Here is a 14,327-nt window from a genome sequence, read left to right as displayed (position 1 = left end):
TTATAACGTTACTTTTAGCACACAAGAACAAACCGTCAAAGTGCTGCCTGCGTTTGAGGTGAGGTCTGTCACGAGTGGCACCGAAAGCTGAGGTCAGAGGTGACGCTAACAGACATTACGAGAAGATTAAGAGTGCTGGGTCAGGCTGTAGTCGTGTGACCTTGCTTAGGAAGGGACCTACACTAGAGCTCTTCTCCAGAATCCATCAGGACACTGCAACTTGAGTTGTCTTGGAGATTGCAACTGTGGACAGGTTGTTTCACTTAGCCTTTATTTCTAAATTCATGGCTTGAAAGTATGTTTTTAAGAAAAATCCCTGCATTATAAGTCTTCGCAGAACACAGAAGTATTTAGAAAAGTGATTTTTTGAAGAACCATCCATTGAGAGGCTTTTAAAGAAACCAAAAGGGGTTATTCTTTGATAGTCTTGCTCCAAAGAATCCTTTTTGGCACGAAGAAATGGTATTAAACGCTGTCGTCAAGTCTTTTTCTCTAATATATAACCAGATCCAGACATTCTTGTGGCACACAAGATAGCTGAAATCAAGTCTAGGAGAGCCTAAATCCCAACCGAAGTATTCGGTCGTCTCATGAATTCCTCTTGAGCCACCACTGTCACGTGGAGCTGCTTTGGAGGTTCTTGGATGCGTGTCCTAACTGTTTCTTGTGGTTCTGATGTCATTTTAGAGCTGTTCTGTGGTTTACTTCTTCAGCATAGACTCTCCAGACGCTTTAACGTTGTTTCTACATGCCCCCAACTTTAATAATACCTTAATTGAAAGGGCTTGATTCTTCAGTATATCACATTACTAACAGAGACTCAACGTACACAAAGCCTGTTTTGTGTGGTGATAATGCCCTTCAGAGCCATTAAAGCTTATCTGGGGGTGGTGGTGCTGGGTGTTGAATAGGTCTGGATATGCGGCATTGAAGAGTGGGGGAGAGCAGTGGTGTCAAAAGAACCCTTGCCCCCCCCTTCCCTTCCCCCTGTTCAGATGATTCAACAGCCACACCAAACCAATCTTGTGCAAAACCAAATGGAAGGCAAGAACTTTGTAAACTTGCAGAGGATATTGAACAGCGATCAATAGACCTGCCTGGAATATGCTGTGGGGCCTGCAGCGGTCAATGGAAAAAGTTCTGGAGGAATGTGAGTTTGCCTAGTGCTTGCATTCAAAGCTTTGGCTCCTGGGTACTATGAATTATTCCGCTCTAAAGCTATGCGCCAGGCACGCCAGTTTTAGAGACGGCACGTGGGCTTTACATGACGTATTATTCAGGGTCAGCCAGACATGCTGATAAATTCCACACAGTGTTTCCCCACCATCATCCAACACCCCTCTCCCCACCCCAACTGTGATTCAACACTTTGTGTGCCTTATGGGAGAAAAACATCTTGGATGTGTGCCACTGTATTATGCCTGATTGGAAGGGATTCCCCTGCCACGAAAGCAAGAGGCAATGGAAGAACTCTGTGTCTGAAGTGTCTAAAGTAAGCGTTCAGTTCCAGTGCTTGGGCCCCTTTGCACTGCATGATTTTTCCCAGTTTTCCCAGGAACTTGAAATTACTTGGAAGTTAGTTGAATTAGGTGTGGCAACTGCTTAAAATGCAGGCTTTCTATCCAGAGAATAATCGTAACTGACCTCATTTTCTCTGGGGTTCATATGTGATGTTTGTGTGGGTTTATGGTACCAAAAACAATGATTCATTTTTCCATGACCAATTCAAGCTCGTTTGTCCTTTAGAATTAAACAGTTTTTTACTATGCTGTTAAGACTGACATATGTAAATGATCTCTGCCCTGTGAATTGTGATGTCCGGGCTCATATTTTTTGTTTTATGTAAAATTACAAACAAATAGTAATTGTGCAGAAGTGCCTTCTCTGTAGAGGATGTGGTAACTTCTTTTTCACTTCAACACAATGTGTAATTTGATCTTGGCTGCCCAAAATTTGGTATATGACTGCTACCTCAAACTAAAAAAAAGGGGGAATTTAGTTTTCCTGGATATGTGACCATTAAGACCTTTTTAATTATGCACTTGATTCAGGGGTCAAGATTTGATTTTTAAAAAATATTTTATGCATTAAAAATGTCTTGCTTCTGCACAGCTCCAATTATACACTACCATGGTTGCAACATGTCATATTTGTGTGCAAATTTGTGGTCTTATAAAAGAGTACAACTGAGCTATAAAAATATAAAATGGGAAGAACCCATATGCCTACTTTTGAGTATTGACAGTAGTTTACACTTAAGATGGCAAATCAGAGATACCTGGATAAGACTGAGGGCCACATCTGCTATACAGTTTTAAATTTGCTTACACTGTTTTGAACATGAATTTATTCAATTTTTCAATATATATTGAAATTGTTGCACTCTTTGTAATTACTATGATTGATCTGGTACTAAGGCCCAATCCCATTTCTTATTTTTACCCCTATCCCTTGTTTTAAGTGTCACCTTGCCCCTTAAAACTGAGTTACAAGGGGCAGTGGTTGAAATCTTTCCTTACGAAATGAGACAACTGTCAAATAAAAAGGTGATTAGATCATCATCAGGCTACTAGCGCTGCTCTGTAGGTGACCCTGCCAGTCTGCAGTGATAGCAGAGGAGGGTGAAGTTCAGCTCCTCACTGATGATATTTAGTTAAATTTACGGAATCATATGCCTTCAAAAAGGGGGGATGTGACTATTATTTATTATGGCCCAACCCTAATTCTTCAGCAATATGAAGCTGAAGTCAGCTATTCGCCAGTTTCTTATTCGAATTTTCCCATTCCACCTTAAATGGAAATTTAGCTAGCTAGCTACCGAGACATCAGCGTACTGCTGGTGATTTTTTATGCTTATGAAGGAAAAGACCATAATACACTGAAATGACATTAAACTGAGATAATACAGTGGTTTTTGTCATTTTTAACTGAGAAAATTCTCACATTTGTGGGTTTTTTGGTCTCTTGTGCAGCCATCTTGCCAGTTTTTCTTTTCTTCTCATGACACTCCACTTGAAGTGTGTCTCTGAAAAACCTCCGTTTGGAGGGTCATGTAGCCCTAACACTTCGCCCTATCCCTCTATCTCAACAAAATTGGGACACCCTACCCCCTAGGCGTGAACATGCGAAACGGAGGGGTAAGGGCTAAGTGGTAGGAGCAAGGGGTGAAATGGGATTGGGCCTTAAAATATATGTAAGAGGCATTTGGAAGCAAAGTCAAGTCTTTTTGGCCAACATGATCATCACTTTGTTTGTTCTGAGTCCCCCTCTGACTATGGTTTGTTCTCATGTCACATGGTTGCTTGCATTAATGCATGGAGTGGTGTGTCTAGAGGTGCTAAGCTTACTTACAACAGCGTGTTTAGCGGCAGTTCAGTTTTGTTCAGCTCTTTTGTTGTCTGAAGTATACTGCCCTCTTTAATGTATGAGAGTGAGGCCTACATACAGGCCCTTAGAGGTTAAGGGGTCCTGCTGCAGATGCCATAAAGACTGGAGAGAGGAAGATGGTCTCAGATCCAGCTTATGTGTAAAATCATTACCATCAAAGTTCAGGGAAATAACCAGTTGCCTGCTAAAAGTCCTCTCAGAAAGCAGGTCAATGGGTCTGACCTTGGAACAGAGCATGTGGTGAAGAGGGTGTTATGAGTGGGGGGTTGTCTGGGTGTTGGGCAGCAGTGTGGTGACCAAGCAAAGTGGGACTGGGCTGGATCCCCTGATGAGGTCTTTTCAGGGTTGTAGGAAAGGGATTTGGGTGTGAAACAGCAGTGTTGTCCCAAAGAGGCGAGCTCCCCGCCAGTTCTTGTCTGAGGAGCTCTAGAAGGGGGCGTCTGCTTTGTGCAGTGCGTATTGTGCTTTTTTAAATGCTTCAGTAGATGAGATCATTAACGTTAGCATTCATTATTTACTACCAGACACAGTCTTGCAACACGTTTTGGGAGACCCGAAGTATATCTGGAGGTAAGAATGTATTGCCAGTCTTGTCAGTGCAGACTGTACAGCAGTAATGAGTAGCTGAAAATGTGCCTTACAGTAATATATTGATGTTTCCACTTTCTTTGTATTTGAGCATTCAACATTATTCAAGTGCAATACTTGAAACAAAAGTTGTGCTTTATAGTGATACAATCTGATGCGTTAGCCCCAAGCTCACACATTAGCCACTAGATGTGAAACAACAATGTGATGTAAAAAAGTCAGAAAAGATCCTTATTTTTAAATTTTTTTATTCAGGTTTTCCAGTTTTCAGCAGAAAATTACACAGAAGCCTCAACAGCTAATTTAATATCACTCTTTCTGATTCTTTGCAGGAGACTTGCTTTCAGTTTTTCAAAGAAATCTGCAGGGGTATTTTTCCACACCTCCAAAGTTCAGTCTTAGAAATTGTTTGCACTTTCTGCATTTCACAATTCAAGTAATACCAAACACATTCAGTGATGTTGAGGTCTGGACTCTGGGGTGGTCAGTCTGTTGTTCTGAGAACCCCGGCAGCTTTTTTTTTTTTGCATGTGTCTGTTTCCTTTTCTCAGTGAATGTGTTTACATGCACTCAATAATACGATCATAATTGGCTTTCTGCTGTTATCTGATTATTTAAATGGTCATGTAAACAGCACACTCTGATTTCTGAGATCAGAGTAATGTCTAGAAATCTGATTAAGAAATCTGATAAACAGAGCTGGGTTTTAGCTCAGTAGTCAGATTTCTCAGTGCATGTAAACTCTTACTCTGATTTCTCTCGGATGTCTCAGTCTGCGCATGTGAGAAACAAACAGCAGTACCAGAAATAAGCAAGCAGCGTTGCCGCAAGATGCAGCAAAACATTTTTGGAGTGACGATGAAAACAAATACATTCTTGACAAAATCAAGGGTTTTGATTATTTTTCATCTTCTAAATGATGTAAGTTTATGTTTATAAGTTTTTATCAGGTAAAGTGGTGTGATGTTTTTTAAAGAAAAGCTGCGGCATTAAGTTTTACATTATGTTTACGTCAGGTCTTTTGTGAGTTTATTGGCTGGTTGTAAAGCAGAAATCTGATTACTGTCTGACTCATATAGACCAGGAGTTTTTTACATTATCTGATTACTCAAGTGCATATAAACGCATTGATCGGATTACTGACAAAATCTACTTTTCTGTAGTTATCTGAATTTTTAAGTGCATGTAAACACTAATCTCCTCAGTAAAATGAACCACTTAACGGCCATTTTAAGTGCTAATTAAAAAAATAAAGGGTAAATGTGATACGGAACAAACTGCTGTAATGTTACATTCCTAGTTGTACTGTGAACGTCATAGAAAACAATGCAACCAAGGAACAGTCGGTTTCACTGCCAGGTTTTAACTGAGTCGTAGGAGCAGCTGGTTGAATTGTGACAGTCTTCACACTTAACCCATGAAGTTCTCAGGTACAGCAGTGAATTCACTGACATCACTCCTCTCCAGGTCTTCAATTGGGTGAAGTCTGAGGGACTTCTTAACGAAGATCACGCATGTTCTGTCTCCCTTCGAGAGCAGATGGGCCACACTGGTAGAGGAATTTCACACCAAATATGAATTTAGCACCTGGTTGTTTTTCTTTCCCCCTGGAAGGCGGCGGCGGTTGCTCAGAGTGTTCTCTCACATCCCTCAGGCTCAGATGGTGCGGTGGCAGCAGGCTGGGGACTCGGGAGCCAAAGTGAGCGAGAGACGCAGATAGGGACCAGATCAAGTGCCGTCCACAGGCTGCCCTCTCTGAACTGGGAGTACTTGGAGCTCTCGTGCTGATTGAAGAGCTTTTATATCGCTAGACCATTTGAAGCAGACTGAGGCTGGAGAGAACTGGATCAGTTTGTGTTCTTGCAGATGTGCTACAGTTTTGGATCTGATTCACAGTAGGTCACAAAATGCTTGAGTTTTTCTCTTTTTCATTTTTTGCTGTGTCGTTTAAGGTAATTTCTATTTAGAACACCTTTTGTCCCTCTAAGTGGACAGAATACAGAAGGAAGAGTAGCTATTCAGAGCTGACTGCGCACACTTCTTGAGATCAGGGGGAATGATGCCTTTTACTGATTGATAGGTCACTCCCAGGAGGCTTGTGGGAGGAAGTGCTCTCTGAAGTGGGGGTTTTGTTTGGTGTTGTGTTTCACTGGGCAGCGCATTAAAGACGCACGAGTTTGGTATTTGTTGAATGTGTAGATGAGGACGCCAGGCTGTGGTTATAGAAGAGGGTGTGGAGGTAAATATTGGTCATGGGCAGATTACTGTAGGCTCTGATTAGGCTGTAATGGCATAGTGGCTGAAAAAAAAAGGATTCATAGTGTGAACCTCAGTGCTAATTTAATAGCTTGATAGCAGGGATGCACAATGACATCAAAACCCGGTATCAGCAGATATTTGCTTAAAACACATATTGGCATCTGACAGAGGTTTGATTTGACTGATATTTCAAACCGATATTTATTGAACTCCGGAAGAGCAGAATGTGTATTTCTACATTTTGTAAATGTTTATGTATCGGCATAGATACAAGAAAAATATCGGACATTGACATTGGCCCACAGTTCATACACTGGTGCATCCCTACTTGATTTTGTGAGATGCAGGTGAGAAAGCAGTAGAAGATCTATGTACATTGTATGCTTGTTATTGTTAAGGTTGCTAGGCTCCCACACAGACTGCACTTTTATTCTGTCCAAGTTTCTAGAACACCTGAGCCAGGTAATCAGTACTTATTGGCTTAGCTGTGCTGGCAGTTTGACAAGAACAAAAATGTGGACTATCTGGGAGGTCCTTGAGATCTGGTCTGGACAACGCTTTATAAAACATGACAAAAAGTCATATTGCATATTGTTTTTCTGAAGGCTTTGTTTAGGGGTGGGCGATGGCTGTAACGTCACAGTACTTTGAAACATTTTAATAGTACATAATATGTATTATAATATGTAATATTATAAACTTTAGTAAGTTTAAACAGACAAAACAGAACCAAAAGGGCTGTTTTGCCACAAAAAGCTATCCATCCATCCATCCTCTAAGCCACTTATCCTTTTGGGTCACGGAGGGCGCTGGAGCCTATCCCAGTGTTCACAGGGCGGAAGGCAGGAAATACCCTGGACAGGTTGCCAGTCCTTTGACAGTCCAGACACACAGACATATTCACACTTAGGGGCAATTTAGTGTCTCCAATTGGCCTGACTGCATGTCTTTGCACTGTGGGAGGAAACCCACACAGACGTGGGGCGAACATGCAAACCAGACACAAAAAGGACACTGGTCGCCCGGCAGAGAAATCCAACAAGACCCTTCTTGCCGTGAGGTGACACCGCTACTCACTGCACCACAAGAACTGTATATACCACGCTACACTGAACCCAATTAAACAGGACTAATTATGTTCTCTTTATAATAAAACGTGTAATTGGTCAGTTTTTAAGTACTGATGATTATCATGATATGCTCAGAAAATGTACTGTCGCTTTGTCATATTGCTCTCCACTGGCTTTTTTAGGACTGTTTTCCAATGTAACTGATCAACTAGACATGATTACTTCTTTAGTTTTACACTGGACCTATGAGGCTAACAAGCAAGGGAAGCTTATTACAAGCATTGCCACAAACCGCACCATGTTAATACTGTGGTTTCTGGCAGAATATAACATAAAATGAACAAAAATACATTGTATAGCTAAAAACAGAAGTAGTGACCTTAAAACTTCTGTTAAAAAGCCTTTACTTTTGTCTGTGTTGGTGTACATAAGCTTCAGTTACTTGTTAACTACATTAGCCTCGTAGCTCTAGTGCAAAACGAAGCAAACTTCAGACACAAAAAGTGTTTTGGTGATCAACTACGTTTAAGGTAAAGGGAAAATTGTGTGAATGTAACATGTAGGTAAAAACCAAATTTTAGCAAAATGTTAGCCGAATTGGTGAGCGTATTTTATGAGTCCAAATCATGGATATAGAGTTCAGTAGTCTATCATTAAAGTGTAGAGGAGAGCAGGCAGTCTGTACATGATATTCTTGCTTTGTGCATAACTGCCTACCAAGACTTGGCAAGCCTGCAGGAAGTGCCAAGAGTCTTGACTCATTAAGAGCGCTTTTCTGCGAACAATAGCTGCTAATTAGAGGCAGCCGGCCTTGGTGAGGAGGCTCTTGACATGGCCTGCACTAATCAGGCCTGAGGGAATAAGCTTATGACAGAGCGAGCGGGGGAAAGCGAGTCCATGGAGAGGATGACCTGGCTGTGGCCTGCGGGTGAGGCGTGAGGTGCCCAAAGCCCCTGAGGAATGCACCCCGCTCCCTCCATCAATCACACACATCACAAACGCTCAGGCCTCCTGCAAAGCAGCGAGCAAAGAACCAAATGGACCGCAGCTCACCAATTAATCACAATCTCGCTTTCAGCCTGTCTGTTAAATGCTGGAACGTTTGACGTTGATTTTCTTTAACTGGTGGATTTTGAATTCTGAATCATTAAGGCCTGGGGCTGCTTCACAGTGCAGGAGGTCTTTTTAAGTCAGCTGAATAACTTAACCCTTTTAACTCTAAAGACTCATATGTGGGTCCTCACTTCAGTTCCCTCATGCCTATAGTAGTTATCTATAGTAGTTCTTCAAAGAGACTTTCGTAGTAGTCACCAAACAATAAGATTAGTAATAATAAGCATAATGTTTAAATGGGACACACATTTTTTCAAATTTTAATAATTAAATAATTAAGATGTAACCAAAGTATTTCAGAGCGGTCTTATGTGAATTGCACCATTACAGAGAAATTAGTTGAGTCAGAATTGTTCACAATGGTGGAACCAGACATCCAAAGAGTTTAATGTGTCTAAATGCTCCCTTAAAGAAACCAGTAAACTGTTTAGGAACATGTTTATGTCTGAGTCATTGTTTTACAAAGGTTTTAAGAAAGTTTTGACCTAAGAGATATTTTTTTTATTTCAGTTATGGTACTTGCAGGGTCTTCTAAGGCAAAATAGTCCCTAAAGAAAACTTCTTTTTTTCATTCACCATTTTACCATTTGCTGCTGTCGGAACAAAACCTTGTATCTCCATTTTTGTCATTTATCAGTTTTTGACATAATTTGGAAATGCCTGTAGCTCATTACATTGTGTGCAAGTTTCATGAAGAATGGACCAAAAGAAATGACCCCAAATGACTTGGAAATAAGTCTGGTTCCATTGACTCGTATTAAAAGCCAAGTAGGTTTTCTCCTTCTCCTGTAAAGTTACCGTTTTGGAGATAGAAGGTTTTCTTCCGACAGCAGCGCATTTTTATCATTACATATAACTCAGAGGACGCGTCCATTTGGATAGTAAATAAAATAGCTATATTTGCATGATGGCTGTATTAGACATGGTGACCCCTGGTTCCTATCACCATCACTGTAAAGAAATCTGAATTGGTAAGTTTCTCTACAATAAACCATTTCACAACAGTTCACACTTTATTTACATCTCAGTGTTTGAACTATGTAGACATTGTAAAATAAATCTGTGGAGTTCCCTTTTAAGCCCTTAAGCCAAAAGTTGTTGCTGTTGTCCAATAGGAATGTCCCAGACCTCTCCCCCACAGGACAGGGCTAGACTTTGAGTTTGTTATCCGGCTGTGAAATATTTGAGTATTTTCATTTGTTTTTTGTAAATGAGAAACTTTGTAAAATGCCTCCCTGATGCTTTTCTGCAAACAAGCACATTTCTCTAGTTGCACAACTTCTGGTTTGCAGTTTGATCATTATCAGCAATCTCATGTGCTGTGGTTGAAGGAAATTATGTGCACAAACTAAATATTTGCTGTTTTTCTACAAATGACAGGTTTTCTGAGTTTGGGTGTTTGGAGAAAGAACCATCTGCATTGATTACACTTTTAAAGATTCTCCTTTGGGCGCACCTTGTGATCTCTCTGTCTAAACACTGCTCTCTGTGTTTTGGTTTCTTTCAGATCCAGAATGCTGAAGACACGATGGATCCTCTGGGTTATCTGAGGTTGCTGCAAGCCTGCGCCCCCCCAGCTCTCCTTCACCCTACACGCCCTCCTCGTTCCAGGGCGTCTGACCACACAGTGTCTGGCTCCTGGCAGACCAACTAGAGCCCCCCCGCACAAAGGTGAAAGGCGACCCGTCCCTGTGGAAGTATGCCTGGATGGAGGTCCCAGTGGCGTCTGGTGCTGCTCAACCTGCTGACCTGTGGCCTGGAGATCTGCGTGGCAGCCGGAATCACCTATGTGCCCCCGCTGCTGCTGGAGGCTGGTGTGGAGGAAAAGTACATGACCATGGTGCTGGGTAAGCTTTATTAATGGACTTCTGCTTTGTTTCTTAACTTTAAAAGCAGTGGCCACCCTTTCTCTTGGAAATTGACCTTCTTGCAGTATTTAGTTTGCCCTTGATCTGCTACACCTGATATGGTTAGGTCTGAGTTTGGTTAGGTCTGGGTTGGAACTCTACTTGTCAGAGAGGTAGATCTCCAGGATGAGTCAAGGTTTGGTGACCACTATCATTTGACATAATAAGAGGATAATTCAACCAAAATTACTAACATGGCTAAACAGTGACATGACAACATGGCCATCCATTAGATCAGTTCACTACTAGCGCGTAGTATTTCCTACTATCAGTTTAGTCAGCAAAACTGGCTGTAGTCATTTGGGTGGAGCTAGGGATAAAGCAGACCATTGATTGGTCAAACTAGGGATGGACAATGTGGCAAAAATATCATATTACGATTTTCATGATTCACAATACCTATCATGATATTTCATGTTCAGCAGTTCATGGTGCGCTTTAGCCTCTCGACATTGGTGAACCTCACCAAAGACCATATGTACATCCCTGACTTTAAGTACAGGCGATATCCACAATATGCTCAGAATACAAAATGTATTATGACAACAATAAAATACCATCATATTGCCCACCTCTCGGTCAAACGCATTCGTCACAGAATCATCATTTGTCGTCTCTTGAATCTTATAACCGCCATTTTAAAAAAAACACTAGCTACCCATAATCACTGTCTGTGACTCCACATAAAACCAAATGGCGAGTAAGAGTTAATTCAGTAGCTCCCCCATTGTTGCTTCTGCTACTGTTGTCTACTGTTAACACTAGCGTTGCAAGACAAATCACTTGACAACCACACAGCCTACAGAGAACCCCCGTCTACTTTGGTAGGTACCGTAGTGCAATGAGAAACAGAAACAGGTACTGGACCAGGGTTTGGATAGTTCTGGGTTTGCATCAGTAACTGTAACCGAAAAGTCCTTTTACTCTACACGTCCCTCTGCTAATCTCTGTGCTATTCCAGGTATTTCTGATTAGAGAATTCCTGATTGAGTTTTTAATGCTTAGCTTCTATCACCTAAAGGCTGATTTATACTTCTGCAAAGATGCACATTAATGTGTCTGCAGATAAGGGGTTGATGGGTAAGCATAGCCTTAACCACATGCTGTGCAGTTCACAGAGCTGAGCATCAAGTCATCGCTGATTGGCTCTCTGGTAGCATTAGTGGTGTGATGTGACTCAAACAACTCGACCCAAACCAGAACCATGTCGAGAGACTTATAAACCTGAGACTGAAGGCCACATTAATGTTTCAAAAACAGATTTAAAAATACTGACATATTCTGACAGAAAACACATAAATAGTTATATAGAATGTAGCCTTTTCAGGTTGTTTTGGCTGCTATACACATGCATATCTCCACAACGAGGAAGAGCTTTCTCACTTGTGGCTTTATCAACTTGCTGATTGGCTCTTCTTTTTGAAGGGCGGGACTTTCCCTGGAAGTTGAAAGCTTTCACTTTTCAACCAGTGTTTTTTTTTTATAATGGCTCTGCAAGAACTAACACACAAGCACACGGAGCAGTTTGACGAAGAAGTGCAGCGTTGCAAACATTTATACAATCCCTTTTCAAAATATTACTAAAACGGTGATGCGAGTATTCGTTCTTGCAGAAACAAAAACACGTATGTACGTTCTGGTTCGGACACTGCCCCGTAGTGTACAAGTTGTCAGACACCTATGGGAATGTCTGTGTACGACACCTGCACACATTAAGCCTTAGAACCAACTGACAGAGTCTAGATATAAGAAACAAGATATAAAGTAACATGAAGAGGTGATGTATGAAAGTCTCGACTTTGTCACAAGGACAGACCGTAGCCAGTTTCTTTCCCACCCTAGAGTCCGTTCTGTAATGGGGGTCATTATCTAAATTAGTGGCTGTATCACTTACTGCTCTGCTCAGGTGGTAATCAGGACTTAATTGAAAGGTACTATGGCCCAGGAAGTGAAGCTGGAATCTGGAGTGCAGCAGGTGTGTGGAAGCTGTGTAGTTTTACTGCTGATGGGTTAAACACATGGTACTTTCCTGTGGCTCCCAGCAGGGTGGTACATAACAAAACACTGATAATTAGACCACCAGTAATAAGCACCAGTAATTAGTGGCTTGTTTTTATATTATAATGAACAAATACTTCTGATGTGGGTTCACTTTACAGGGACAGCTGAGCTGACAGTGATCATCTGCTCACTTCTAGTGTAGCAATACTTACTGAATCTGATCAATCTGAACAAGAAATATTCTCACAGTGAAAATGATAAAACATGTAAGATGCATCCTAACATTTAGTATGATAATAATGATATATCATGAAAAAATCTATGAAGAGAAACTGTTAGGAATTCTGAGAAGCTGAGTCTCCCATGAACAGAAAATCCTATTTGACAGTTCAGTCAGTAAAGCATTGTTTATGTAAAACTACTGCAGACTAGTGGAATTTTTGACCATATTACATTATATTTGGTCAATATTATATGAATTTCTTATCTTTAAAATCCATAACGTTATCACTCCATTGTCATATACTTTTGTTCATATTTGGGCTAGTTTGGTCATTTATAGTCATATGAAAAAGTATGAACACCCCTGAGTTACATGTTTAGTTGATTTTCTAATTAAAAACAGGTTAACCCATCCTCTCCAGGGAACACACTTAAAATAAAGCATTTTTGTGATAGTTTTAGTGTACAGTTTTTTGTTTCTGAGTCAAACATATTGGGAAAAAAAGAAACAAAATATAAGACATGCCATAACTCTTTGCTTTAGGCCTTAAAAGCAGTTTTACAGTTCACAAAAATAAAAAAATTCAAAACGTGATCTTTCACACTAGGGCTCGTGGTTGCTTGTGGTTTGTTTGCTTTTTCAACGTTGGGAGCTCCAAGCTGAAGCTGCTGTGTGAGTTGGTGAGGAGCTTTAACACCTGTGTGTGTTCATGAGGAGCTTAAGCACCTGTGTGAGTTGGTGAAACTTGCCATGCTGTTTTAATGTTTTTCAGAATAAGCTGTTATGCAGTGTCGTTGAAATCTTGCTGGCTTTTTTTACTTATTACTCAATAGATCCTTTTCATCCTCTTCTTTGTCTTGTTGCTGCTATTTAAAAATAATAATAAAACTGATAACATTGGACTTGATGTGAAGGTTTCAGTGCGTTAAAAATTGACACGGCGTGAAAAACACATTTTAGTTGTCCTTGCCGTACTTACAAAGCAGAGCCGTGGGTTTCATATATATTACATGGCTATTCAGAATGCTTATGGTCAGATCTTGATCAAATTAAACGCTTTTTCCTACTAGAGACAATACACAATGAAACATTACTTAAAAACAGTGACAGCCACACAAACGTTTGCATGTTTCCTGTTAAAATAAGCCAGCCACGGACTTCATATATTTAGAAGTGTGCTGGTGGTTGTTGTGGGTGCCATATGAATAGATACATTATTCCACAGCCGTAAATGATTTCCACATGGTCAGCTATAAATGTGCATCTCTCTGAGACTGTTTGTATTGTGACTAGAGCACACAGGAAAGGCATATGGTTACTTCAGACCGAGTGGGCAAGCTATATAGAGTGTGATAATGTACACTGCACTCCATCAGCAGCTGCAGAGCTGAAGAGAAAGAGTTGTGTGTGTGTGTGTGTGCAGTTTCCTCCAGCCTGGCAGGAGCTGCGTATTTTCTAAACTCACAATGGCAAAAGAATGCAAAACACTGCTCTTCTCAGCACAGCATCTATAATCGAACAGAGTAAACACTGTATTTTCAAGAGCCTAAAATGGAGTTTGTGTATAAAGTTCGCAGGATTTAAAATTTAGTCTCGTACAGTTCCAGGGAATTTGCTGGAAATGTTTTTTTTTTTTTTTCTCATTGGTCAGTAGCTTTTGGAGGTGTTTGTTAATGCCTCTTTGTGATTGGTGGGCTTCTTTCTCCTACTTCAGTGTGACTTGAGAAATAAAGCGAGTGTCAGTGTGTCCCAGCTGGTGTCCTTCTGAGCAAAATAATG

At 40.8% G+C, this 14,327-nt stretch overlaps 1 protein-coding gene across 5 annotated transcripts in view; it reads left to right on the top strand.

The window, feature by feature from the left end:
- LOC118806678 (solute carrier family 45 member 3) overlaps nucleotides 1–14,327 on the top strand; it is a 43,102-nt gene that overhangs the window by 20,279 nt on the left and 8,496 nt on the right. For 2 of the 5 annotated variants that reach the window (XM_036568190.1, XM_036568188.1), the window contains exons 2-3: nucleotides 5,630–5,870; nucleotides 9,925–10,264. In XM_036568190.1, the coding sequence (XP_036424083.1) occupies nucleotides 10,117–10,264 (148 nt within the window). In that variant the 5' untranslated portion in view covers nucleotides 5,630–5,870; nucleotides 9,925–10,116. Of the gene's footprint in view, nucleotides 1–5,442; nucleotides 5,528–5,629; nucleotides 5,871–9,924; nucleotides 10,265–14,327 lie in introns of all 5 variants that reach the window. The other 3 variants (XM_036568187.1, XM_036568186.1, XM_036568189.1) reach the window with 2 other exon arrangements.

Source organism: Colossoma macropomum, unplaced genomic scaffold (assembly GCF_904425465.1).
Source record: "Colossoma macropomum unplaced genomic scaffold, Colossoma_macropomum, whole genome shotgun sequence".
In the NCBI taxonomy this organism is placed as follows: Eukaryota; Metazoa; Chordata; class Actinopteri; order Characiformes; family Serrasalmidae; genus Colossoma; species Colossoma macropomum.
Note: the sequence above shows the minus strand (reverse complement) of the source record. Positions and strands in the feature narration are given on the sequence as shown.